At 42.2% G+C, this 27,137-nt stretch overlaps 1 protein-coding gene across 12 annotated transcripts in view; it reads left to right on the forward strand.

Moving 5' to 3' along the window:
- Window positions 1–27,137, forward strand: part of LOC108934193 (protocadherin alpha-C2-like) — a 163,281-nt gene that overhangs the window by 125,525 nt on the left and 10,619 nt on the right. For 7 of the 12 annotated variants that reach the window (XM_029251185.1, XM_018751723.2, XM_029251181.1 and 4 more), the window contains one exon: window positions 26,114–26,172. In XM_029251185.1, the coding sequence (XP_029107018.1) occupies window positions 26,114–26,172 (59 nt within the window). Of the gene's footprint in view, window positions 1–1,184; window positions 3,813–3,982; window positions 6,885–8,141; window positions 10,803–20,151; window positions 22,933–26,113; window positions 26,173–27,137 lie in introns of those variants that run through there. The other 5 variants (XM_029251184.1, XM_029251182.1, XM_029251186.1 and 2 more) reach the window with 5 other exon arrangements.

The following is a 27,137-nucleotide window of genomic DNA, read 5'->3' on the forward strand; positions in this document are numbered from 1 at the left end:
GTGTGTGTGTGTGTGTGTGTCTGTGTGTGTGTGTATGTGTGTGTATGTGTGTGTGTGTGTGTGTGTGTGTGTGTGTGTGTATTGCTCTTACCGGAACAGTTTTCTTATTTTAATTCGTTACATTACTATATTGCGTAATTACGCACATGGCAAGTCATATTTTAAATTTTAAAGAAAACCTTTTTAACATTTTCTGTTGCAGATGTCTTTCTTTAAAACCTTATCAGGTCCATAATAGTTCCTTGGTGTACTGCAGTGGGAGTCACAGCAATGAAGAAAAAAAGAACACACGGGACAGCTGGTAGCTTCCTGTTTAATATTTCAGCCTTTGCATCCAGGTTACAGGTTCAGTTTACATTTATTAATTTAGCATACTCTTTTCTCCAAAGCGACGTACATCTCAGAGAAATACGATTTGTCTAATTCCTATCTTTGTATCCAGGTAACCTTTGAGCAAAGTGCTTACCCTTAATTGCTCCAGTAAAAATAAACGCTTAAGTGTATAATCATTCTGAGTACTTTAGCATTCTAGCCGTTTTGGAGAAAAGCATCAGCTAAATGAACAAATGTGAGAGGCACTCATACGTTTATTCCATTATTTTGTGTAATCCTTCCGATTGATCCCAATGTTTTTTTTTTTTTCCTACAAACGGCATAATCGTAATTTAGTAAGATGCTTTAAATAAACAAAAAGGAAATTAAACAGTGGCGAGTACAAGGAGCAAACTCTTACCAGTGAGCAGAGGCACGTTTATCTGGAAATGTGCGTCAAACAAACTTTAAAGCCAGAGTAGCAACTGAGTCACCAAGCCTTATTTTTTCCAGGTAGTTTGAGTACCAAATATACGTCAGTCTTTGTCTATTTTTTAAATTTTACGTATATTTTATGTTTTATATTTTAATCATTTTCAATAAACCCATACTAAACATGTGTGTCATGTCAATTGCTTAAACTTATGTTCAGTGGAAGCATCCTAAAAGTTTTATGGATCTTTCGAGTGTTTATTTTGCTTAGTCACCACACATTTTACTTCTTTAATGTTTTAAAGCTTTTCGATAGTTTGGAGATTTATAAAAGTGTCCAAAAAAGAGTCTCCTTTTTAAAATCTTATGTTTCAGTTGATTAGTTCAATAAAACACGTATGATTACACTTCTTTGCAGACAAGAATACAAAGTAACACATTTGTTCTGGACAGTATAATCACACGATGTCGCTGTAGACCGCAAAAGTTCTCGTTACATTTTCGTTCAGCTCCTCCTCTTAGTGAAAGAAACATGCGCAAACACTTCATTGACGTCTTTGTTCAAGGGATACCACGTAGAATGAGTGTGATATAGTGTTTCTTTTTTATGAATTACCGTGATTTCTGAATATACTGATAAATCACGCATAATCCAGTGGACAAACCCGATCAATCAGAGCACTACTGCGATGGATCTGTATGACCAAAGGGACCTGGTGTGGATACAATGGATTGTGTTGTTTTGTGTATCAGGTTGGTCTTCGGGACAGATTGTATATACTGTGTCAGAGGAGGAGGAAAAAGGTACGTTTGTTGGAAATCTCGCTAAAGATCTAAATGTCAACGTGCAAGAAATGGAGACGCGAAAGTTGCAGATTGTGTCTGGAGCTCATCAGAAATATTTTGAAGTAAACAGAAAGACTGGTATGCTTTACGTTAACGAAAGAATTGACAGAGAGACACTGTGTTCGAGTTCTATAAAATGCTCCATAAATATGGAGGCCATTCTTTATAATCCCATGCATTTATATCGAATCGAAATGAACATTTTAGATATAAATGATAATGCACCGTCTTTCCCTGAAAGATTTAATGTTCTCAATATTATGGAATCTGCTTTCACGGGGGAGAGATTTCCGTTACCTGTGGCCAGTGATCCCGATGTGGGGAGTAACTCAGTGAAGAACTACAAATTAAGCTCAAATGAACACTTCTCACTGGATGTGCAGAGCAACGGAGAGCAGAGTGTCACTGCGGAAATGGTGTTGGAGAAAGCATTAGACCGAGAGAAACAACATGTGATCCAGCTTTTACTGATTGCGGTTGATGGGGGAAAGCCTCCAAGATCCGGAACATGTCAAATTGTCATCAACGTTAACGACACAAATGATAACATTCCAGTATTTAGCAAACCACTCTATAAAGTGAAAGTATTGGAAAATATTAATGCTGGGTCGGTAATTTTAACTCTAAATGCAACTGACCAAGATGACGGTGTAAACGGGGAAATAACTTATTCTTTTAGTAGTCACACTAGTTCAGACGTCCTTGATTTGTTTGGCATTAACCCAGACTCCGGTGGAATCACGGTGAAAGGCGCCCTTGACTTTGAGCGAGCAAGCGCCTATGAAATCAGGGTTCAGGCCAAAGACAAGGGGCATAACCCTCGTGCAGCTCATTCTAAAGTGTTAGTAGAAGTCGTTGACGTGAACGACAACGCCCCCGAAGTAACTGTAACATCAATTGCGAATACTGTGAAAGAAGACGCAGAAAGCGGAACGGTAATTGCTCTGATTTCTGTTGTTGACAATGACAGCAAGCATAATGGCGCTATAAAATGCAAAATATCTGAAATTGTGCCTTTTAAACTGCAGTCGTCCTATAAGAACTACTACTCCTTAGTAGTTGACGGGCCATTGGACAGAGAGAGCACTTCTCAGTACAACGTCACTATTACAGCTACTGATGAGGGAACCCCTCCTCTGACCAGCACCAGCGTCATAACTGTTCATGTTTCTGATGTGAACGACAACGCGCCGCGCTTCCCAGAACCGGTCATTAATGTGTATGTGAAGGAGAACAGTCAAATAGGGACCGTTATAAGTACTGTGTCTGCGACCGATCCAGACGAAAACGAAAACGCCCGTGTGTCATATACCTTGGTGGACAGCGGTTCCTTCAATGTGCCTTTTTCGACTTTAATTAACGTGAACTCTGCTAGCGGGGAAATACACAGCATGCGGTCTTACAATTACGAGGAAGTAAAAACCTTCCAGTTTCAAGTTCAGGCCACGGACTCTGGAGTTCCTCCACTGAGCAGCAACGTGACTGTGAACGTTTTTATCCTGGATGAGAATGACAACAGTCCTGGGATTCTGCCGCCCTATTCTGACCAGGGCTCCGTCAGTAGCGAGAACATTCCCTACTCTGCCGAAGCGGGATACTTTGTGGCCAAGATCAGGGCTGTAGACGCCGACTCTGCATATAATGCTCTACTGTCTTATCACATCGCCGAGCCCAAGGGAAGCAACCTGTTCAGAATCGGAACGAGCAACGGGGAGATACGGACTAAGAGACGAATGAGTGACAATGACTTGAAAACTCACCCGCTGCTCATCCTGGTTTCTGATAACGGAGAACCTTCACTGTCAGCGACCGTGTCAATAGACGTTGTGGTTGTGGAAAGTAAGGGTGAAATGCAGACTCCGTTCAGACCAGTGCCGACCAAAGAGGAGAGTTTTTCCGATTTAAACTTGTATTTGCTCATCGCCATCGTGTCGGTGTCGCTCATATTTTTACTGGGTCTCATCACTTTGGTGGCAGTAAAGTGCCACAGGACAGACGGCAGTTTGAGTCGGTACAGCGCTCCAGTCATCACCACACACCCTGACGGGAGCTGGTCTTACTCCAAGTCCACCCAGCAGTACGACGTGTGTTTTAGCTCAGACACGCTGAAGAGTGATGTGGTGGTTTTCCCGACGCCTTTCCCACCTGCGGAGGCGGAACTGATCAGTATTAATGGAGCTGATTCTTTAAAACGGAACCACACGCTCCCCTTAAGTGATAAGGTATGAAACTTTTTCATTATAATTTTTAGCACGAAATCTTTTGTCTTTTTCATTATGTATATCATTGTTATTCGACAGAAAAAAACGTGAATTATTTGCATTTTCCAATTTTTGTCTATATGGTATCTTTTTTTAAAATCAACTGATTTTATTTTTAATGGGACCTTTTCTCTTGATATTTACATTTTTTAGTTATTTTGTAATGTTTCCTTAGTAAGGCACCTGGTACAAACTCTATTAAAGAGTTCCGTGAAGCTGGCCCCCTGAATTTAGAAAAATGCATTGGAATAGCTATTAACGTTGAGCATAAAGTTACTGTACTGCATCCATGACGGTTTTTTCTACTTGCCTCCCATGCGTTCATACCAACCAAATAACACTCTGATTATTTTTTTTCAGAAGTGCGTTTAATGTGAAGTACAGTATTGCTAATATGTAACTGAATCTTCTCCCCTTTAGATAAACGTCATATAAGATGAGCCGTGTGCTTAAATTAAATATCCACAAAGCGTCGCTGTCCACTAAGAAAGTGATATTTATTTGCTGTTGGGCTCCACCTTGTTACGATACTGGGCACCCGTTTCTGATGCTTTGTTCGTTCTTGAATTCAGTGACTGGATTCCGACGCTTTTCGCTGATCGCAGAGCCTTTAGGGATATGAAAATCATTCAATAATATGTTTCTCCAGACCTCCAGAAAATGGCCGAAATCGTGGACTTGATTCTACTCCTTGGCATGCTGCTGCTTGGCATTTTGGATCTGGCTTCAGGACAAATCGTTTATTCTGTGTCTGAGGAGGTAAACAAGGGTACGTTTGTCGGGAATATAGCGAAGGATCTCAGTATTCAGGCTCAGGAACTCGAATCCCGTATGTTTCAGATGTTATCCGGATCAAATATGAAGTATTTTGATGTCGATTTAAAGACTGGCGTCCTCTTTGTGAATGAAAGAATTGATCGAGAAGATCTGTGTCCGAACACGCTAAAGTGTTCAATAAATGTAGAAGCTGTTGTCAGTCATCCGTTAAATTTGTATAGAATTGAAGTGAATGTTTTGGATATTAATGATAATTCCCCTACTTTTAATTTAAAATCACGATATTTGAATATATCAGAGTGGGCATTTGTTGGAGAAAGATTCCCTTTACCGAAGGCATATGATCCCGATGTGGGCAGTAACTCTATAAAGAGCTACAAACTGAGCCCAAATGAACATTTCTCCCTAGATGTACACAGCGATGGAGAGCAGAGTGTATCAGCAGAGTTGGTGCTGCAGAAAGCGTTAGACCGAGAGAAACAATCTGTGATCGAACTCCTTTTGACTGCGGTTGATGGAGGAAAACCTTCCAGATCCGGAACTTTGCAGCTTGTTGTTAATGTTATAGATGTGAACGATAACAGCCCGACATTCAGTAAACCGCTTTATAAAATACATGTTTTCGAAAATGTTTCACGTGGAACATCCCTAGTTACGCTAAACGCAACTGACCTGGACGAAGGTGTGAATAGTGAAATTGTTTATTCTTTCATTTATCAAGAGGATGCAGAAAATATCGATATGTTTAGTATTGATCCCCTCACTGGGGAAATCACTGTTAATGGTAATATTGACTTCGAAGCAAACGGTAGATATGAAATCCATATTCAGGCGAAGGACAAGGGACCCAATGCACGAGCTGGACATTGCAAATTGTTGGTTGAAGTTTTGGATGTGAATGACAATGTCCCGGAGATATCCATAACTTCCTTAGTTGACAATGTAAAGGAAGATTCTGCAGTGGGCACAGCTGTTGCTTTGATTACAGTTTTCGATAATGATGCTGGAAAAAATGGAAAAGTAAACTGCGCCATTCCGAGCCAAATTCCTTTTAAAATGCAGCCGTCCTATAAAAACTACTATTCATTAGTGGTTAGCGGGCCGCTGGACAGAGAGAGCACTTCTCAGTACAGCGTCACTATTACAGCTACTGATGAGGGAACCCCTCCTCTGACCAGCACCAGCGTCATAACCGTTCATGTTTCTGATGTGAACGACAACGCGCCGCGATTCCCAGAACCGGTCATTAATGTGTATGTGAAGGAGAACAGTCAAATAGGGACCGTTATATGTACTGTGTCTGCGACTGATCCAGACGAAAACGAAAACGCCCGTGTGTCATATACCTTGGTGGACAGCGGTTCCCTCAATGTGCCTTTTTCGACTTTAATTAACGTGAACTCTGCTAGCGGGGAAATACACAGCATGCGGTCTTTTGATTATGAGGAAATAAAAACCATCCAGTTTCAAGTTCAGGCCACGGACTCTGGAGTTCCTCCACTGAGCAGCAACGTGACTGTGAACGTTTTTATCCTGGATGAGAATGACAACAGTCCTGGGATTCTGCCTCCCTATTCTGACCAGGGCTCCGTCAGTAGCGAGAACATTCCCTACTCTGCCGAAGCGGGATACTTTGTGGCCAAGATCAGGGCTGTAGACGCCGACTCTGGATATAATGCTCTACTGTCTTATCACATCGCCGAGCCCAAGGGAAGCAACCTGTTCAGAATCGGAACGAGCAACGGGGAGATACGGACTAAGAGACGAATGAGTGACAATGACTTGAAAACTCACCCGCTGCTCATCCTGGTTTCTGATAACGGAGAACCTTCACTGTCAGCGACCGTGTCAATAGACGTTGTGGTTGTGGAAAGTAAGAGTGAAATGCAGACTCCGTTCAGACCAGTGCCGAGCAAAGAGGAGAGCTTTTCCGATTTAAACTTGTATTTGCTCATCGCCATCGTGTCGGTGTCGCTCATATTTTTACTGGGTCTCATCACTTTGGTGGCAGTAAAGTGCCACAGGACAGACGGCAGTTTGAGTCGGTACAGCGCTCCAGTCATCACCACACACCCTGACGGGAGCTGGTCTTACTCCAAATCCACCCAGCAGTACGACGTGTGTTTTAGCTCAGACACGCTGAAGAGTGATGTGGTGGTTTTCCCGACGCCTTTCCCACCTGCGGAGGCGGAACTGATCAGTATTCAGGAAGCGCAGACATTAACACGTAACCAAACCCTTCCCAAGAGCGAGAAGGTAAGGTTCTTATATAACTTTCAAGTTCCTTTTTGTATAAATTATTCTGTCAAGTTTAAAATGCTTTGCTCTACTGTGTGTGTATTCGCGCGCTCGCACCAGCAATGTGGCGACTGCCATATATTCATACCTCTTAAAACCCGTTGGCTTCCGCGGGTTGGTGTCAACTGACTGGGAGTTTTGTACTTCTGGATTAAACCGTGTCGTGCGGGACATTGGTTCCAACGTATCGCTTTTCCTGTTGGAAGCATCGTCAGGGAGCTGCGACATCTTGTAAAGGTTAGATTTGGACTGGAGTGTTTGACGAGGGTGTATTTGTGGGCGGGTAATCCAGAAGTACAAAACCGCCAGTCAGTATTCATACCTCGTTTAAGCAAAATAGTGACGATCTTTGGAGTGATTCAGAACTACGTATCCGGACTGCGACTCCCGCCATCCTGCCTTGCGCATGGACGTAGTTCTGTCAACTTGGTGCAAACTGGAAGACGTCTTGATAATCAATGAACTGCATTTTGTTTGAATTTAAAAGAAAAGGTTTTTATCACTTTAAAAAAAAAAAAAAAAAAAAGAAGCGTGATTCCTATAGATTGGTGTAAGACTCCTATTTTTACTTCCGTTGCAGTTTTGGATATAAATGTGAGCAAGTCAGTTTAACCAGATAATTCATAGGTTTGTGAAAGATTTATTGACATGTGAAGCCTGTTTGGATATTTACGATGAGTTAACGCTTTTCGCCAAAGCGAATTATTCATCTTCCTACAACACATCGTCTGTCTGAATCGCTTGTTCCATACGGGGTCGCGGGGAGCCGGAGCCTAACCCGGCAACACAGGGCGTAAGGCTGGAGAGGGAGGGGACACACCCAGGACGGGACGCCAATTCGTCGCAAGGCACCCCAAGCGGGGCTTGAACTCCAGACCCACCGGAGAGCAGGACCAGGTCCAACCCACTGCGCCACTGCATCCCCCCTCTTTTTACAACAATTTACTAATTTCTGTACCTGCGTAATTTTAGATAATTTTATGAGACGTCTTTTGCACAAGGGTTCTACAGATGGACTAGGAGGTGGGATGGAAACCTTCGCCTTTGGGTCCAGAGTCAGCGACTCTAACCGCTATGCTATCAGCTGACTTCTCTTCCCTTTGTGTTAATAATAATAATAATAATAATAATAATAATAATAATAATAATAATAATAATAATAATATAGTAGCCTAGTAGTAATAGCAGTAATATGGATGTCTAACTCTTCGCTTTTTCACAAAAGTCACTTTCCCGGTGTTCGTTTAATCCACATGATGTCGCTGTTAACCGGAAAGTGAATTTTATAAGGGATAATTTTGGCCACGCCTCCCTTGCGGATCGGCAGGCCGCAGTTGGGTTTACAGTGAGCATGGACGGCAGGCGTTATGTATAGCGGGAGACACGCCTGTGAAGAACGTGACTTCGATTAAAACAATGTAATTTCAAAGGCGACAGTGTTTCTTTTTCAAATATATGGTCGGTGTATTACTTCCCACAAGACGTACTGAAGCAATGGGCTTACCAAGATCTCGGAGCGTGATGATATGGTTTTGTTTTTTATTTTTTAGTATTGTAACCTTTCATGGACGGGCATTTGGACAGATCGTGTATTCTGTTTCTGAAGAGGTAAACCCAGGGACATTTGTTGGAAATATCGCAAAGGATTTGAATCTTAACACCCTAGAGCTGGAATCGCGCATGTTTCGGTTAGTTTCTGGGTCTAAAAAGCCGTATGTCGAAGTAAATTTGAAAACGGGTTTTTTATATGTGAATGAAAGAATGGACCGAGAGGAAATGTGTCCGAATACTCGATCGTGCTCTTTAAATCTCGAGGCGATTGTTAACAATCCTTTTAGTGTGCACCGGGTGGAAATAAAAGTATTGGATGTCAATGACAATTTTCCGACGTTTCCAGTGAAAATGCAATTTTTTAATGTGTCAGAATCTGCTTTCATTGGAGCCAGATTGTCGTTGATCAGTGCTTTCGATCCCGATGTGGGCAGTAACTCTGTGAAGAACTACAAACTGAGCCCAAATGAACATTTCTCCCTGGATGTTCAGAGCGGTGGAGAGCAGAGTGTATCTGCGGAGTTAGTGTTACAGAAAGCTTTAGACAGAGAGAAACAACCTGTGATCCCCCTCATACTTACTGCAGTTGATGGAGGAAAACCTCCGAAGTCTGGGACTCTGGAGATTACAGTGAACGTGTTAGATGCAAACGACAATAGTCCAGTGTTTAGCAGCTCGCTTTACAAAGTTCGTGTTCTTGAAAACTCACCACGAGGTACTTCTGTCATATCATTAAGTGCAACTGACGCCGATGAGGGTGCAAACGGTGAGGTTTTGTATTTGTTTAACAGGCACGGGCAGGAAAATATTTTGGACACCTTTACCATTAATCCGGATACTGGTGAAATCACCGTAAAAAGCGATATAGACTTCGAACAAAATCCTTTCTATGAAATTCGGGTGGAGGCTAAAGATAAAGGCCAGTCGCCTATGGTCACACACTGTAAAGTGCTTGTCGAGGTTATTGATATTAATGACAATGCGCCACAAATAAGTGTGACGTCTCTGTTAGATGCTGTTAAGGAAGACGCTAAAGTTGGCACCGCCATAGCACTTGTTACCATTTATGACAGCGACGGAGGTAATAATGGAAAAGTGAGCTGTAAATTAAACAACAATTTTCCCTTTAAGCTTCAAAACTCTTATAGCAATTATTATTCTATTGTTCTAGATGCTCCTCTTGACAGAGAGAGCACTTCTCAGTACAACGTCACTATTACAGCTACTGATGAGGGAACTCCTCCTCTGTCCAGCACCAGCGTCATAACCGTTCATGTTTCTGATGTGAACGACAACGCGCCGCGCTTCCCAGAACCGGTCATTAATGTGTATGTGAAGGAGAACAGTCAGATAGGGACCGTTGTATGTACTGTGTCTGCGACTGATCCAGACGAAAACGAAAACGCCCGTGTGTCATATACCTTGGTGGACAGCGGTTCCCTCAATGTGCCTTTTTCGACTTTAATTAACGTGAACTCTGCTAGCGGGGAAATACACAGCATGCGGTCTTTTGATTATGAGGAAATAAAAACCTTCCAGTTTCAAGTTCAGGCCACGGACTCTGGAGTTCCTCCACTGAGCAGCAACGTGACTGTGAACGTTTTTATCCTGGATGAGAATGACAACAGTCCTGGGGTTCTGCCGCCCTATTCTGACCAGGGCTCCGTCAATAGCGAGAACATTCCCTACTCTGCCGAAGCGGGATACTTTGTGGCCAAGATCAGGGCTGTAGACGCCGACTCTGGATATAATGCTCTACTGTCTTATCACATCGCCGAGCCCAAGGGAAGCAACCTGTTCAGAATCGGAACGAGCAACGGGGAGATACGGACTAAGAGACGAATGAGTGACAATGACTTGAAAACTCACCCGCTGCTCATCCTGGTTTCTGATAATGGAGAACCTTCGCTGTCAGCGACCGTGTCAATAGACGTTGTGGTTGTGGAAAGTAAGAGTGAAATGCAGACTCCGTTCAGACCAGTGCCGAGCAAAGAGGAGAGCTTTTCCGATTTAAACTTGTATTTGCTCATCGCCATCGTGTCGGTGTCGCTCATATTTTTACTGGGTCTCATCACTTTGGTGGCAGTAAAGTGCCACAGGACAGACGGCAGTTTGAGTCGCGCTCCAGTCATCACCACACACCCTGACGGGAGCTGGTCTTACTCCAAATCCACCCAGCAGTACGACGTGTGTTTTAGCTCAGACACGCTGAAGAGTGATGTGGTGGTTTTCCCGACACCTTTCCCACCTGCGGAGGCGGAACTGATCAGTATTAATGGAGGTGATTCCTTAAAACGGAACTTCACTCTCCCTAACAGTGAAAAGGTAAGATATTCGGTTGCTTTTAAAGGCAAACTTTTCTCGTCTCACGTTTCAACACTGTATGTATATTGTATTATTGTATGAAAAACAGTTTGTAATTTTACCGTTTAACTACCATTTGTAGTTAAATGATCCTTGTCAACTACACCCAGTATATCTGTGAGAAGCTGGAATAACGACATAGGCCAGAATCCATGCTTGTGATTACTCACTCAAGGCTCAGTTACACACTTTCACTTCTGACTTATACAGACATGTGCAGGTCAGAAGCTAAGTTTATCAACACAGTGACTGCAATGCCAGTTCCTTATGTCAGAATGCACATACCAGGTGGTTGATACCTTTTTTGTTCCAGTCTCATTTTTTTCAGTAGCACTTTCTCTCAGTAATTTACATACTAAAACATGTACATTTTTGCATAAATTAAAACAATTTCTACCATCAGTAAGTAGATGAGTAAAACATAAATATGTCTTTTATATTTTCAATCTAAATATTTTTATTTTGAATTACATTTAGAAACATCTTTTCCATCATAGATTTGTAAAAGCTTATCTGATATAATTCATGTGCAGCCTCAACTGCTGGGGTTATAGTGACATGTAGAGTCACAGAGCCAAATTGAAATCCCTCTTCCTGCTGTGAGCAAAATACTTACCCCGACTTAATATAGTAAAAATTATGCAGCTGTATACATAGGTAAATGAATGTCAGTTGGTTCGGAGGAAAGTGTTCGCTGAATGGGTGAATAATAGTTTTTGACTGTTACATCTGTTTAAGAAGTGGGTCTGTGTGGCGCTGTCCACCCACATGGTGCTGATCAGACAGGCAGACCTCTGAGGCCGGCAGGGTATGCTGGTCATGACACATTCTTTGAGAAGATGCTTACATTCATCAAGTTTTGTCTTATTACAAATATTGCAATGCAGTATTATATAGTAGATTGTCAGTTTTTTATGTCTCATATTTCTGATTTTAATTAGTGCTTTTGTTCATAGTTCGGTGGGGGGTGCAGTGGAACAGTAGTTTGGCCGGGGCCTGCTCTGTGGTTGGTCTGGGGTTTGAGTCTTGCTTGGGATCCCATGTCCCGTCAGGGATGTGTCCCTGCCCCCGTCAGCCTTGAGTCCTGCGTTGCCGGGTTAGGCTCAAGCTCGCTGTGATCCCACTCAGGACAAGTTCTTTCATTCAGTGTTATGAACTCTATTGTTCCTGGTTCCAAGGCAGTTCATAACAATGATACTGTTCCTTCATACGTACTGACTTTACACGTTCTGCTCTATCCATGACTGTCATTTTTGCTTTTGTGTTCAATTGTATTGTAAAGCCAATGAAACTTGATGTACTTTCTATTAGAATTATGTCTCACTTATGCACTATTGGTACAGCCAGCATGGTCTACAGTACTTCTGTTTATCATCCTACCTTGACTGGAGTAATACAGAGCAGGGGTTTCTGTCAGGGCTATTTGGTTTTGCAACTGACCAGTCATTCCAATTTCATAAAATATTTTCTGAAAATTAGTACTGCACAAAATGTCTTACACAGTATATTAAATTGTTTCTTTGTGTTGTGTGTTTTGGATGATATTCGTGTAAATGACTTGAAATATTGAAATAATTTCCTTTTTTTAAATAATTTGTATTTAATTTCACCTAATATCCAAGGGAGAAAAATGACCAATCATCTTAATGAGACTAAGGAATCTGGTACAAAGAATATGATTCCTTCCAACTGAGCATTTTTAAAAAAAATTGTTGACATTACCTATCAAGACTTGTATGCTTAAAAATTGCTTTAAATATTTAAGCTCTGGCCGTGCAGAGTTTGGATGTTCTTTTGTGTTCATGTGTACTCCATTCAAGTACTGCAGTTTTCTCCTGCAGTCCAAATATATGTGTTTCAGTTGAACTGGAGAATGTGAAATTGCCTTAATTGTATGTCAGTGTGACTGTGTTACATTGTTCTGTTGTGTAGATGGGTAGATAATTGTGAGTAAGTAGTAGTGTCTCTAGCATTTTAAGTCATCTTTAGCAAAGACGCCAGCTAAATACATGTTAATCCTACTATTATGTACTGCTGCCACTTCTGCTACAGGCAGTCCCCCAGATTGTGAACGAGTTCTGTTCCTAAATCTGTCTTTACGTCTAATTTCTACGTAAGTTGGATAATTGTAGATTTCATCTGGACAGAGCCTTTTACATGCTCCACCATTTTTGCTTTGTCCTTTAAAATTGTCCCGATTGTTGATCGATTGTAGCCTAATGCTTTTCCAATGTTTGTTGGCATTTCACCTTTTTCCGATCGCTTTATTATTTCTACCTAAGTTTCAGTTGTGACTGTTTTCATTTTCTTTGATGCATCACCATAATTTACATCACATTTATGCTTTGGTTCCGTGGTTACGCGGGTAAACAAAAAAAATTAAACTCATATACTAACACACACGAGACACTGTTAACGGCAATGTGGTCCTACTGAAAGGAACAAAGTCTTTGTCCTACCTTGGGCCCACAAGCCAACGAACTGACGAACCGCTGTAGACACGCAATGTTTTGATGCATGTGTGATGCACCCACTTGGTGGTCCTGCGCACAAAAAGTAAAGCGTGGAGATTCTCGGTTTTGGCTCTGTTGTGGTGGAATGTCCTCCCCTCTCACTCAGAACTGCTGAAACTCTCTCCACATTTAAGAAGGGTCTGAACACTCACCTCTTCCGGACTCATTTCGCCCATGATCTCTTAAGCTCATGTAAGGTGATAATGTTCATGCATCATAACTTCATGATCATGCCCAAATTAACCTTTGTATAGCTGCTACTCTTGTATTGTACGTAAATGTTTGTGTACCTTTAAAAAAAAAAAATTGTAGGAAGGTGATCAGGAATCGTCTAGTCTGAGTCTTATGCACCTACTCATGCGATGAACATCAGTGCATTAGTGGAAAGAAACAAACTAACTTTACTTAATCACGTGTCTGCAACTATGCCCCCCTTTCTCCTAATGTAATGCACAAATTGTATTCTCTGAGATGTACGTCACTTTGGAGAAAAATGTCTGCTAAATGAATAAATGTAAATGTAAATGTGTCGCACAGTAGCGTCCATTTGTTATTATGAACAACTGTATGTAACTCGAATTTTTAATATGATAGGCTTTACAGGGGATGGTTCGTAACTATAGGTTGTACGTAAGTCGGACATTCATAACCCAGGGACTGGCTGTACTACTGCTATAATGATATTAATAAAACACCACAATCCTGCTCAGGACAAGTGGTTATTGAAATTGGATGGGTGGATGGATAATCATGTTCTAATGATGTAATAATACTAGTGTAATAATAATAATGATAATAATGAGGTGCCACTGACATGCAGTGTATTCATTGGTTAGCAATTCCTTCGGTGAACAGTGCGTTTTCATATTTAAATTCACCTTGAGTGCCATTTCATATAGTGTGAGTTGACAGTATAAGATGTGAAACTACAGTATATCTCTGCATTGATGTTCCAAGCAAACAGGAATAAGGCCTTCACCGTATTTTATTTTATCTGAAGTGGCCCTTCTTAAAACTAAATCATGTTTATGTCACTATAACATGCAAAGAATCCCCTGTTATATACCTAAACACAGTTATGTTTATCTGTGTATTACTTCACAAACGAGGGGGTGCGGTGGCGCAGTGGGTTGGACTGCAGTCCTGCTCTCCGGTGGGTCTGGGGTTCAAGTCCCGCTTGGGGTGCCTTGTGGCGGACTGGCGTCCCGTCCTGGGTGTGTCCCCTTCCCCCTCCGGCCTTACGCCCTGTGTTGCCGGGTAGGCTCCGGTTCCCCGTGACCCCGTAAGGGACAAGCGGTTCTGAAAATGTGTGTGTGTGTGTGTGTACTTCACAAACGAGGTCTTGCAGAATCATTTTACGCAGCACGCAAGCTAATGTAAGCCCTGGAAAGGAAGCACCATCTGTAAGGCAGAATGCGTCTCATCTGGGATTCCTGTGCATCTAAGTCATTCTCACTCACACATAAACACTCCAAGTACAGTTTATTGTTATTTACTTTTATTGTTCTAAAGCCTTTATAAACAAAGACACAGTAATAGTTTACAAGGCACAATGTTTTTGTTTTTTGTTATGTTTATAGAAGGTACTTAAATTTCCATAGTCATTCATATGGCAGGCTATTTTTACATTTCAATTTCAAAAAGTATTTTGCTCAAGGATACTACAAAAGAGGGTAGATTCAAACTTCAGTTTGCAGGGCAACAGCCATTTTTGAGAAACCATGTGGTTTCTGTGCTTTGACAATTCCTTGTGGTGGCAGACTGATGCAGCAGGAGGAGGTAGCCAAATTTGGGAGCAGACAGAAATTACTGGCAGTGATATGATTAATCTCTTTGTGAGAGTTCTGTGAGTTCATTATGTGGCCCTTCTATGGTTCATACTAGCACTGATACTTCAAAAACTATTCCTTGGTTTATCATGAAGTATGAAATATTGAACTTGCGAGAGCAGTGCCCTACATGAGATTTTTCTCTGACCCCATATAGATAATGTAACCAAAAATTCCATTGTGATGCCAGATAATGTGGTGTTTGAAAGATTTTGTGCAATATACACCATTAAAATAAGGTGTTAGTTAAATTTTTATTGATCCAGAAAAGGTGCTTGAACATAATATATGCACTGCTCACATAGGAAAAAAATCTCTTCTAAAAACCCTGCTGCTTTTATATACACAGGCCAGGCACATAACCCGGTAACACAGGGCAAGAGGCTGGAGAGGGAGGGGACAGTAGTCTATTGCAAGGCACCCCATGCGGGACTTGAACCCCAGACCCACCGGAGAGCAGGCACAGGCCAAACCTGCTGCACCACCATGCCCCTCCTGTAAGCCAGTAAGGCTGTATTTATTATATCCGCTGCTATTTTAATCACAGTAATATGGCAGTAATCATTTTTGTATCCTCTCAACAGTTTTCATTCATTTTGTAACATATGTACTGCAATGTGTACAGAGCAAAAACACATAAAGCTTGGTGTGGTTCCCATGGAGTTAAGAACATTTGCATTTGGGAGGCACAAGTAAATATTGGTATTTTTCCTCTTTAATTCAGACCTTAGTTTTCATTTTTGCATCGTGTGACTGCAGGCTATGAGTATCACTACCCAGGTAGGCAAATATGTGCAGTGACCCAAATTAGGAGTGCAGGGACCGAGACTTTGCTACAGAAGGGAACTTGGAAGCTTACTGGTGAAAATAATTTTTTCTAGTTACTCTGAGTGTACTGTCTGTAACTGTAATGTTATATTTCTGTAACCCATGTTTGTCTTCTGTGACTTAGCTCAGTTGTATGTGATTAATTTGCCACTGTCTGCACTGTGCTGTCTGTGCCTCACATTGGACTTTACTCACATTATGTGTTGACTCATGTTTCACTGTGTTTCTCTCCACGGTATCCTATCTATAGCTTATACTGCTCCATATTACTTATATTGAAAACATGAACAAGAAGTAAAAACTGTTTTTTTATGAATATATGTAATTAATAGCACTTAATAAAAACAATGTCTAATAGAAAACATATGTATAATAACAATTCCTAGGTAATGTAGAACAGTTGTAATGTCTGCAGCAGACTAGGAATGTCTGATTTTGTTAGATCTCCAAACTGACCAGGGTTGAGTGTGGTTTATGGATGGGAGACTACCTGGGAATGCCAGGTGCTGTAACCTTGTACTTATTAGACATATCCATACAGGCCCTCTGTCACTACAGTAAAATGTCCAGGAGGGTTGGGCAGCCTCTGATACTTGGACCCCCAGAGGTTTATTTTTCAGTGCTGTAACCTTATTCAGCACTGTGTGTCACTCTAGTGAGAAGAGCACTCTATCAGAATAAATGTAACTGAACTGAATTATCAGTAATCCATGAACAATGTGTGTCTTTAGTCTTTTTTTCTTTGACGTATTTGTGGAGCACAGGTGAACATCCTGAGGGAGATTTTGGGAAATGTCATGTTCAGTATCCACAAGTGGGCAGAGCATCCTGACAACAAGCATTGAAGAACAGTGCAAGAGACTGAAGAGGACGAGGGAGGGGGAATGCAGCAGTGCACAGACAAAGTCAGTTTAAGTAGAGCTTCTCTGCTTCAGTAGTTTCAAAAAGAGCACCCATTTTTCCCCTCTACTGCCTGGCCGATAAATTAAAATCTCTTTTTCAACAAGAAATTTATCTGGGTTATCAAGATGATTTAACATAAAACAGCATGTCAGTGTTTATCTCCGTTTCTGTGGCCTTTACTAGTCTGGGATGTAATTATGATATTTTTTGCACTATAATAATCCCTATCTCAAATTCCTATTGCTAATTTGAAGTTTTGAGCAGATTGATTCAGAGTATCATAACTTAAATCATACCTTTGATTTCTAAGGTCATAGAGTCACATTCCCGTATCAGAACAGATGTTGTACCAGTGAGCTCTTGAGTGAATTCGATTCTGAACGGAATTGCTCCTGTAGATTTATAAAATACAATGAAAGGCATATGGGCTCCGCAATCACGTTGCCCAGTGACCTAGTAGATACACCTACGCAATCCATTCGGCTCAGATAACCTACCCACGTACTGGCACAGCAAACAGACTGAGGATAACATACAACCTCTGGTTCCTGGGCCAGGCACGTGTGTGCATAATGGATAAAAATGTGGTGGAACCCAAGATGATGGAAAGTTTTTTAAACTTTCTCTTTATTTTCAAATCTCAATCCACCTCTTGCATTCAGCTCACTTCCACTGTCTTGCTACATCTTTCATGTTCTGAGTGTAGACAGAAAATAACTCAGTTATCTGGTACAGTGTCTGGTAGTTACATCATAATAACAGAAACCCACATGAGAAAATATCCATGCTCACATTTATGAAATAAATGGAATAATTTTCTGACAAGGAAATTAACATTTGCAACTTGTGTGCTGCTGCAGGGCAAAGTTAAATCACAGAAATTTGGTTATAAAGGAAGTTCTCTAGTCCTCAAAGGGACAGGTGTTTCTAATCTGTTTTTACTAGTGATTCTTCATTCCTTTTTAATGAGCAAAGTGCTGTTAATTCACCAATGTCCACTGGGCAGCAAAGATCCATAGCAAGTCTGTCTTGAAATACATGTCTAGAAATTTGGGCAAAACTCTATAAAAGGCTGTAGACCATTTTGAGCCTGTATTGGACAAGTAAGTATTGAGAATCAATGAAAGAACTCTTTGGAATTTTAGCAATGTCAACTCCTTCATTGTGCGTTTTTCATCTTCTGGATATAGTGTATGTCTGACATACTAACCAACCAACCAATGTCACCACGCCCTCCCCCCCCGACATACTAAATTGCAATAAATTAAATCTGATGTCCCAGTAAAATCATCCATCTGTCTGTCCGTCCGTCCGTCCGTCCGTCCATCCATCCATCCATCCATTTTCATTAACTGCTTGTCCTGGTTATGGTCACAGGGGTCTGGAATCTATTCTGGAATCACTGGGTTCAATGCTGAGGGGGGTGCACCAGTCCATCATAGACCAATACAATTAGGTTTTGTTAACTACACATATCAAATAAAGATAAATGAAAAATAAAGACTACAGTACGCTAGGTATTAACCATTATTTCACAGATACCTTTGTCTACTAAAGGCATGTTTATCCAGTTTATTGTATTTTTATTCAGTTTTTTTCTTCTTCTTTTCACCCATTTGTACGACAGGATATTTATACTAGAACAGTTTAGGGTAACTGCACTGTGTCACGTTTGCCAGTACCTCACAACACATTCAACACTCTAGGTCCAGGTTCAAAGTATGGTGATAACTTACCTAAACCACTGTAGTGCCACGTACTCTGAATGTACAGTTTCTGCAGAAATTTATTTGGATACAGAGTAAATTTAATTTGTTATTACTTACCTCTGTCAGAAAGTGCAGTAGATTTGGTACTGGATCTGTGTTACAAATTGCAGCAGAGGAACAGTCATTGAATCTTTTATTTATGTTTAAGTTTAAAGTTGTAAGTTGCCTGAACCTTTTGAATAAAATCATCAAAAAATATATTTATACATTTTAATTTAAACACCCATTTGAGCAAGCTAGAATGTGTTATAAATCCTCAATTTTATGTAAACTTGTTTTTCAGAATAATTGTTTGTTCCGAATGACTACTTAATTTGTGTAGTGAGGTTGTTTATGGTGTGATGTCCAGGAGTGTTGAATTAATTCTGTCTGAATTTACATATTTTAGTTAATATAGTTAATTGTGTAGACATAGCAGAGGAGGAGGGATATACATGAAAACCTGGCTTCCCTGAATATTTGTGTATAACTCCCTTTAGTACGAAAATATTTGGTATTCCAGTCCCTGACAAATTGTTACACTTTTTTAATTACCTTACACTTTTACAGAAAGAAATCTTAGAACAACACATTTGACCCAGTTTGTCCAACTGTCATAAATTTATTACAGGAATGGTAGTTTATTATAGGAATATATTAAGGGTAAATTCTTCACTGTCTTGCATGTGCATTTGCCCTAGCTTGTTCTGACGGCCTGCGTGTGGGGTCAGACTGCAGGCACACGGACATCACTGTGACCTGGTTCACATGGCATGATTTATCTTGAGTCAATCTGTGGAGAAAATGCAGCGTATTGTCCAGTGGTGGAAGCAAGCACAAAGAGGCATGCTTTTTGAATTGCACTTCCCCGGTAATCTTTAGATATGATTATTCCAGCTGTCACTCTCCTCGTGTGTTTGCTGTGGAATGTGGCCCCTGAAGAGTGCGGGGTGGTGGCTGCTAATGATGTCTTTTGTCACCAGGGAAATTTAAGGACCATACATTTTTTTGTCTTAAATCTGTGCATTTATGTAAAAATTGGTCGTGGTGCACTGGCTGTGTTGCGTTGTATTTTATTAAATGTCACTTTAAAAAAGAACAGTAATAATTTCTGCTAAATTTGTCATGCATGCATATAGGGTGGTTACAGACAAGAAGAACTGGACACCAGCAGACATCGCGTACATATGCAAAGGGGAGTGGCATCATCTGGAGTCGTGGTGCTTGTGCAATGCAATAGGTGTTGCTTTTTAATTTTGCCATTTAATTCTGAGCTACGTAAAAGCAATGGGCTGCATTCGAACAAGCCGCCCTTCCCCCACAACCCAGTACAGACACCATTCGCTCAAAGGCAGGCAGCAAGGGGCGGGTGAGAGAGGGAGAAGAAGAGAGAGAGGGAGGGGAGGGAGGAGAGGTGGAGAGCGATCGGGGGGAGCTCGGGTGGGGTGGGCTGTGGTGGCGGGGGGAGGGGGGGGTGGTGAGCGCGCGAGAGCGAGCGATGCGCAGCACCAGTGGCAGGGAAACACACCCGTCAGCCGCGCGCAGGGAAGAAAAAAACAGAGACAAAGAAAAAATGGATGCATCTGCGAAGCACCGTTTGAAAAAAAATCGGAGCGGATGTTTCGATCGTTTTGCACATAGTTAGACACTGTGTGCATCCGTCTAAGGTTGATGAGGTGCCGGGGAGCACGGTGCTGCACGATAAAAAGGCTGAAGGCTGTTTTTAATCCGTTTCGTGTGCGGATTCCAGGAGTTTGCGATGGCTGTAGCGGGGAGATGCGCTTGCATAAAGAGGAACGTGCCTGCTTCCACCTTCATATTTCTCTTATTGCTCCTCTGTGGCCTTGCATCTGCACAAATTCGGTATTCTGTTCCCGAGGAATCGGAAGAAGGAACGGTGGTTGGCGACATCGCACTGGACCTGGGATTAGATCTGCGGATGCTCTCGTCCCGAAAGATGAAGGTAACCTCTAACAGCGGCCGGCGATATGTGGATATCAACCCGAAAAACGGAAAATTGAGCGTGAGTGACAGAATCGACCGGGAGACGCTTTGCGACTTGAGCAGCACCTGTATTCTGAATCTGGAGGTGACCGTGGCGAACCCAGTGGAAGTGCACAACGTCGAGGTGGAGGTACTGGATGTGAACGACAATGCGCCGCAGTTCTCCAGAGACGAATATCAAATGGACATTTCGGAATCCGCGCTGCCCGGCTCTCGGTTCCCTCTTGAAAATGCGCAGGATCTCGATGTGGGTTCTAATTCAGTTCGACTGTACCGACTTAGCCCCAACGAGCACTTCGCTTTGGACACCAATAAACCATCCCAAAACGGCAAGGTGATCGAGCTCGTGCTTAAAAAGCCCTTGGATCGCGAGCAGACCCCTTCTCATCAATTAATTCTGACAGCTGTCGACGGAGGGACGCCTGCAAAAACCGGCACAGCTAAAATTAACGTGCGTGTCCTAGATGCCAATGATAACGTGCCGGTGTTTGACACTTCGGTGTACAAAGTGAAATTGCTGGAGAATTCGGCAAAGGACACGCTGGTCATAAAGCTGAATGCCACAGACCTAGACGAAGGCTCAAACGGAGAGGTGTACTACTCCTTCAGCAGCTACACCCCAGAGAGGGTTAGACAGATGTTTAGCATGGACCCCAACTCAGGTGAAATCAGGGTGCAGAGCCATGTGGACTACGAAGACACCAACTCTTATGAGATGTATATCCAGGCTATGGACAAGGGCCCATCAGCAGTGGCTGTGCACTGTAAGGTAGTGGTGGAGGTGGTGGATGTGAATGACAACGTGCCAGAGATTGTGCTGTCGTCTCTCTCCAGTCCAGTCAGGGAGGATGCACGTGCTGACACGGTTGTGGCGTTGATCAGTGTGACAGACAGAGACTCTGGGCCCAACAAACAGGTCAGCCTGGAGATCCCTCCAGATCTCCCTTTTAAAATCAAGTCCTTTAGGAACTACTACACCTTGGTCACCTCTGCATTTCTGGATCGCGAGACCATACCTGCCTACAATGTTACCCTTAGTGCCACAGATGGGGGCATCCCGCCCCTCTCCTCACAAAAGACCATTCAGGTGGACGTGGCAGATGTGAATGACAACCCACCACGCTTTGAGCAGACATCCTATACTGTCTATGTGATGGAGAACAATGCCCCTGGAGCCTTGCTCTGCACTGTCAGGGCACAAGATGCTGATGTCAATGAGAATGCACGTATCATCTATACTGTCCTCAATGACAACAACCATGGCATCCCAATTACTTCCTATGTGTCCATTAAGTCGGACACAGGTGAGGCCTATGCTCTGCGCTCATTTGACTATGAGACACTGCGTGAGTTCCACTTTCAGGTGAAAGCTCAGGATGGAGGCGTGCCTCCACTGAGCCGTGTGGCCACTGTGTACCTCTATGTGATGGACCAGAACGACCACGCCCCTGAGATCATCAACCCCCGGGCCAATGGGTCACGATCCACAGACACCGTGCTGAAGAATGCGGAGGCAGGGTACCTGGTGACTAAGGTAGTAGCATATGATGCAGACACAGGTGAGAACGCATGGCTACTCTTTGCATTGGAGCAGGCCAGTGAGCCAGACCTTTTCAAGGTGCACGAGTACACAGGTGAAATTCGCACCACCCGCAAGGTAGTAGAAGACAACTCCACCTTCTTCAGCCTAACAGTGCTTGTGCATGATCATGGCCAGCCCCAGCTCTCAGCAACTGTTACTATCAATGTTGCTGTGATGGAAGTCCCACCGAAGTTGACCCCTGACCCTAAGAGGATCATCCGGCCTCACAGTGCGCTGCTTTTCTCCAATGTGACATTGTACCTTATTGTGGCACTCAGTGCAACAACTTTTGTGTTCCTTGTGACTGTGGTTGTGCTGGCCATTGTGCGCTGTCATGCCTACTGCACCCAGCCGGGGTCCTGTTCCCCATGCTGTGTGACACAGAAAACCCCACCAGAGGGAGGCAGTGGAGGTGGTGGAAGTGGGCAGCAGCCAAACAACAATGTGGTGCTGCGACGTGACCTGAAAGTGGAACCTCACTACATTGAAGTTCGGGGCAATGGCTCCCTGACCAAAACCTATTGCTATAAGACTTGCTTGACGGCCACCTCAGGCAGTGACACCTTCATGTTCTACAACACTGGCCTCCCACCTGGTGGCACCCTCGGCTCTGAACGCTTCTTCACCGGTCAGAGTGGCCAAATGTTTGTCCGCAGGCTCAGCATGCCAGACGCCGCCTTGCAGGTGTGTTATTTCCTGCCCTAATCCTAACCATGATCATGACCTTGGCAGCATTGCCCTGCAGTGATGGCCTGTTGTCAGTGTCTGTCATTTCACTGATATGGCTGTCATTCTGTAATGGAGGGAAGACATATCTTCATTATAAAATGTAAACCTCACTACACAGATTGGTTGCGCTTTTTTGTTTGCCATCTACAAATCCTCTGAGTGACTGACATTTCATAGATGAATTACCAGCTGTGACTGGGAGCTTTTAGAGGATGAAATGGCTGTACGTCCTGAACCAGCACAATTGCGAATGCTGCTTCACAACTGTGTGAGGTTCATTGTAATAGTATACCAAAGCATGTGGCACCTATTGATCTGGTCCTGACCTTTAATTTTTTTCCATACTTTTTTATGTTATTATGCAATAATGTATTTAACAATGAAGTAGAAATGATGTTAGAATTGTACAGTATATCGCAAAAGAACATGTATTTGAATATATTTTTCTTCTTGTGCGTGTGTCTTAATTAGCATGGTGTGATGTATGAGTTTGCTTTCATGCTGTTTACATTTGTGCCTTTGGATTTGTTTATGGGTTTAGTGCTCTTTTTTTTGTGCACTTGCACTCGGCACTCTGTGTTTGTGTGTGCATCTGTTAATTTGTTCAATATTGGTACACTACTAGAGGGAGGTGTGGTGGTGAGGTGGCTCAGGGGGCTTGATGGGCTTCTGGTTTCTGGTGGTTCTGGGGTTCAAGTCCCGCTTGAGGTGCCTAGTGATGATCTGGTGTCCCCTCTTGGGTGTGCCCCCTTCAACCTTACGCCCAGTGTGTTGCTGGGTTAGGATCCTGCTTGGGACAAGCGGTTTCAGACTGTGTGTGTGTCTGTGTGTGTGGTACACTTATCCCCCATTAACTGGACCTAGTTTGTTGCTGAAAACCAAATGAATATTGAAAAACCAGTTAAATTACTTATTTTATTAGTAATTTCAGCCCCATCCCAAGTTCACCCCAAAATAATGTTAAATGATGCATATTCTTTGGAAAAAAAGTTGTGTACTGCATTATAATAGAAAGAATGAAAACAAACAGAAATATATATAATAGAAGTTTAAAAAAAATCTGATTTCATGAAGTAAACATCGTGAAAGTGTGTGTGGACATACTTGTAAAAATGAAAACAGGCTTTCGGTTGAGGAGAGGGTAGAGATGAGGATGGAGATAGTAACGTTTTTTTAGCTCTTGTTTTGTTAGTCTCTAGAAGAAACAATACTTTGCACTGCGATTTTAGACAAATCTAACAAAACAGAAACATCTTTCTGTCTTTCACCACATTCTATATGCTGTAACACCTCCACCTTTTTTCCCTCAAAAACCCTATGAGTAGCCTTATGTCCCCCCCCATGAGCCAGTTACTTGCAGATGCTTTGCCTTCTCCTTTGCCCAAGATGATACTTTCTTTCACTTTTTTCTTCTTTAGGAGCCGTTTTTCATAAATACAAACCTATAATAAATAAATTAATAATTATGAAGTGAAACCACAATGGTGCAAAAGAAGATGCCAGCCAAACCATTGAGTGCCAGGCCACAACTGCGACTGTGGGTTTGCCATTCTAACAATGCAATGTGTCTCACAGTCTCTCTCACACAGCCACTTGGCACAGGCTTGAAATGCAGCCTCAGTTTATTGCACTGGACCAGATTTTGCTGGTCTAGACTTAATATGTCAGGCTGGATGAATGAAAATCTGGACTGATAAATGATAAAGTGGTATTAATAATAGCACACCATATATTAAAAAACATATATTGGGAGACCAAACATCAGGAGATGAGTCTGTATAACTATCTTTTTTGCAGGCGAAAGGCTGGATCAAAGGAAGGTCCGACAGAGGAGAGCAGGGTTTAGCTTCCATGCTTTTTTTAAACTCTAGTACAGCCCATGCAAATGGGATCATTGAGCACTGATGGTTGGTTATTGTTAATCTAACAAAAATAGTAGTAGTGTTTTGATTACCTAAATGCAAGGCTTTTCTTTATTATGCATATTATTGTGAATGAATATTACAGATCACAATGCAGCAGGAAAAACAGAAAGCTTGCTTGGCATTAGCACATTTTCAGTTGTACAGGCACTGTTCCGGTAGTCATTATATGTTGCTCCAGAATTAGATTTTTGCTTGCATTTGTTTTTCACTATTCCATTGAGCTCTACAGTTTATGCATAAACATGATGTGTGATTAAATATTTTTGTATGAGCCTACTGTAGATGTAACAAACAACTGTAGTGAACTGTAGCACAATATTCATCATTACTTTTATTTGTCTGGTTGTTGCCGTATAGAGGGGGTGCGGTGGCGCAGTGGGTTGGACCGCTGTCCGGTAGGTCTGGGGTTCAAGTCCCGCTTGGGGTGCCTTGCGACGGACTGGCGTCCCGTCCTGGGTGTGTTCCCTCCTCCTCTGGCCTTACGCCCCTGTGTTCCCGGGTAGGCTCCGGTTCCCCGTGACCCCGTATGGGACAAGCGGTTCTGAAAATGTGTGTGTGTGTGTGTGTGTGTTGCCGTATACAATTTTTATTTATTAATTTAGCATGACACCTTTGTAAGAAGCAATTTACAATGTTAAGTTTTCATATTATGTAATTTACAATTATTCATCATTTGTACAGGTGGGCAATTTTTCTTGGACAATTAAGGGCAAATGCCTAAAGGACGGAGATTCAAACTCAGGTTTTGTAACTGCTAAGCAATGGCTCTGTTCCATCTGGTGTCCCACAGATTTTCTTTCCTCAAGGAGACTTACAATATCAGAATAATATATAGTGTAAGCTGTAAAAATGCAAAAATTGCGATCAGTTTTAGATTAAGCACAATACTACAGGCATCATACAATCATTAAATAAAACTTAAGAGAATAGTAAGATGAATATGTTGGGCACAAGCTGTAGTATTGGGTTTTAAGATTTTTTTTGCTTGAAAAATATTGATGGTTGATTATAATTTGAAAATAGGTCAGTGATTCTGTGTTGGGACTCTGGCTGTGTAACTGTGGATGTATAACTCTAGTTCCTTTGCAGGTTTGCTGTGATATACGACAGAACCTGTATTCAGTGTGACATACACTGGTATTCTGGGATGTATTGCTTGAATTTAGAGATATGGAAAACATCTATATCTTTTCTTCTCTCCTTTTCTCCAGCCAAAGACCCCTAATGCAGACTGGCGATACTCTGCCTCCCTAAGGGCTGGAATGCAAAGGTAAGCACTGAAACACTAAGCCAAGCTGGTGATGGACTAGGGACACACAAGAGAGCATAAACAAGTATAAAAAAGGAATTAAAAGTGGAAAAACATGAAATGGATAGTTGACATGCAGAGAACACACAAGGGACGTACAGGGGACACACAGTGCAGACAAAGAGGACAGAGCTCAGCAGATACTGTGATTGGTTTCTGTAGAGCAGGTGATCACATCTTTTGCTAAGTATTTGCTGGAACAGTTCAGATTTGAAATAGTTTACTAGAATAAAAAGGCATGGTCACTTCTGAGGTTTCAATCAGCAACATTTTGAGTATACTTACATGTTTTCAACATCTGTGCTTTCTGCTACTCCTTGAATGTAAAAACCAAGCAGAGGGCCATAAACTGTAAGGATATGAGGAAATCAAAGGAGGGACAGAGACAGAGGAGAACAGAGTATGAAAGAAAGCTTCCTTTTCATAACTTTGGCCAAAAGCAGGGACATACACTATCATTTCATATTTTTCTTCCAGAGCAATTTACATGTCATATGTAAGAGGTAACCAATTAATTTAGGTTATTTTCTTATCAGATTAATATTATTTTGTTTAGCTTTGTCCAGGGTTTCTTGTACATTTATTCATGTCTATATCTGAGTTCTCATGCACTAATTTCATTAATCAAGGAAGGGCTAATTTCCTTAACCAAATCCATTTGCTCAAACTGGGTGCCACTTACTGCCCTTACTGCAGGAGCTGACATTTTAGTTTTTTGGAGTCCATAAAACACACTACTACATAAACATACATACATACATGCATTGTCAGCAATCACTTGTCCTGAGCAGAGTTGCAGCAAGCTGGAGCCTTACCCTGCAACACAGGGTACAGGGCTGAAGGGGGAGGGGACACACCCAGGACAGGATACCAGTCTGTCACAGGGCATGAACCTCAGACCCACTACACAGCAGGCACTGGCCAAA

This window comes from Scleropages formosus, chromosome 4 (genome assembly GCF_900964775.1).
Source record: "Scleropages formosus chromosome 4, fSclFor1.1, whole genome shotgun sequence".
NCBI classification, from domain to species: Eukaryota; Metazoa; Chordata; class Actinopteri; order Osteoglossiformes; family Osteoglossidae; genus Scleropages; species Scleropages formosus.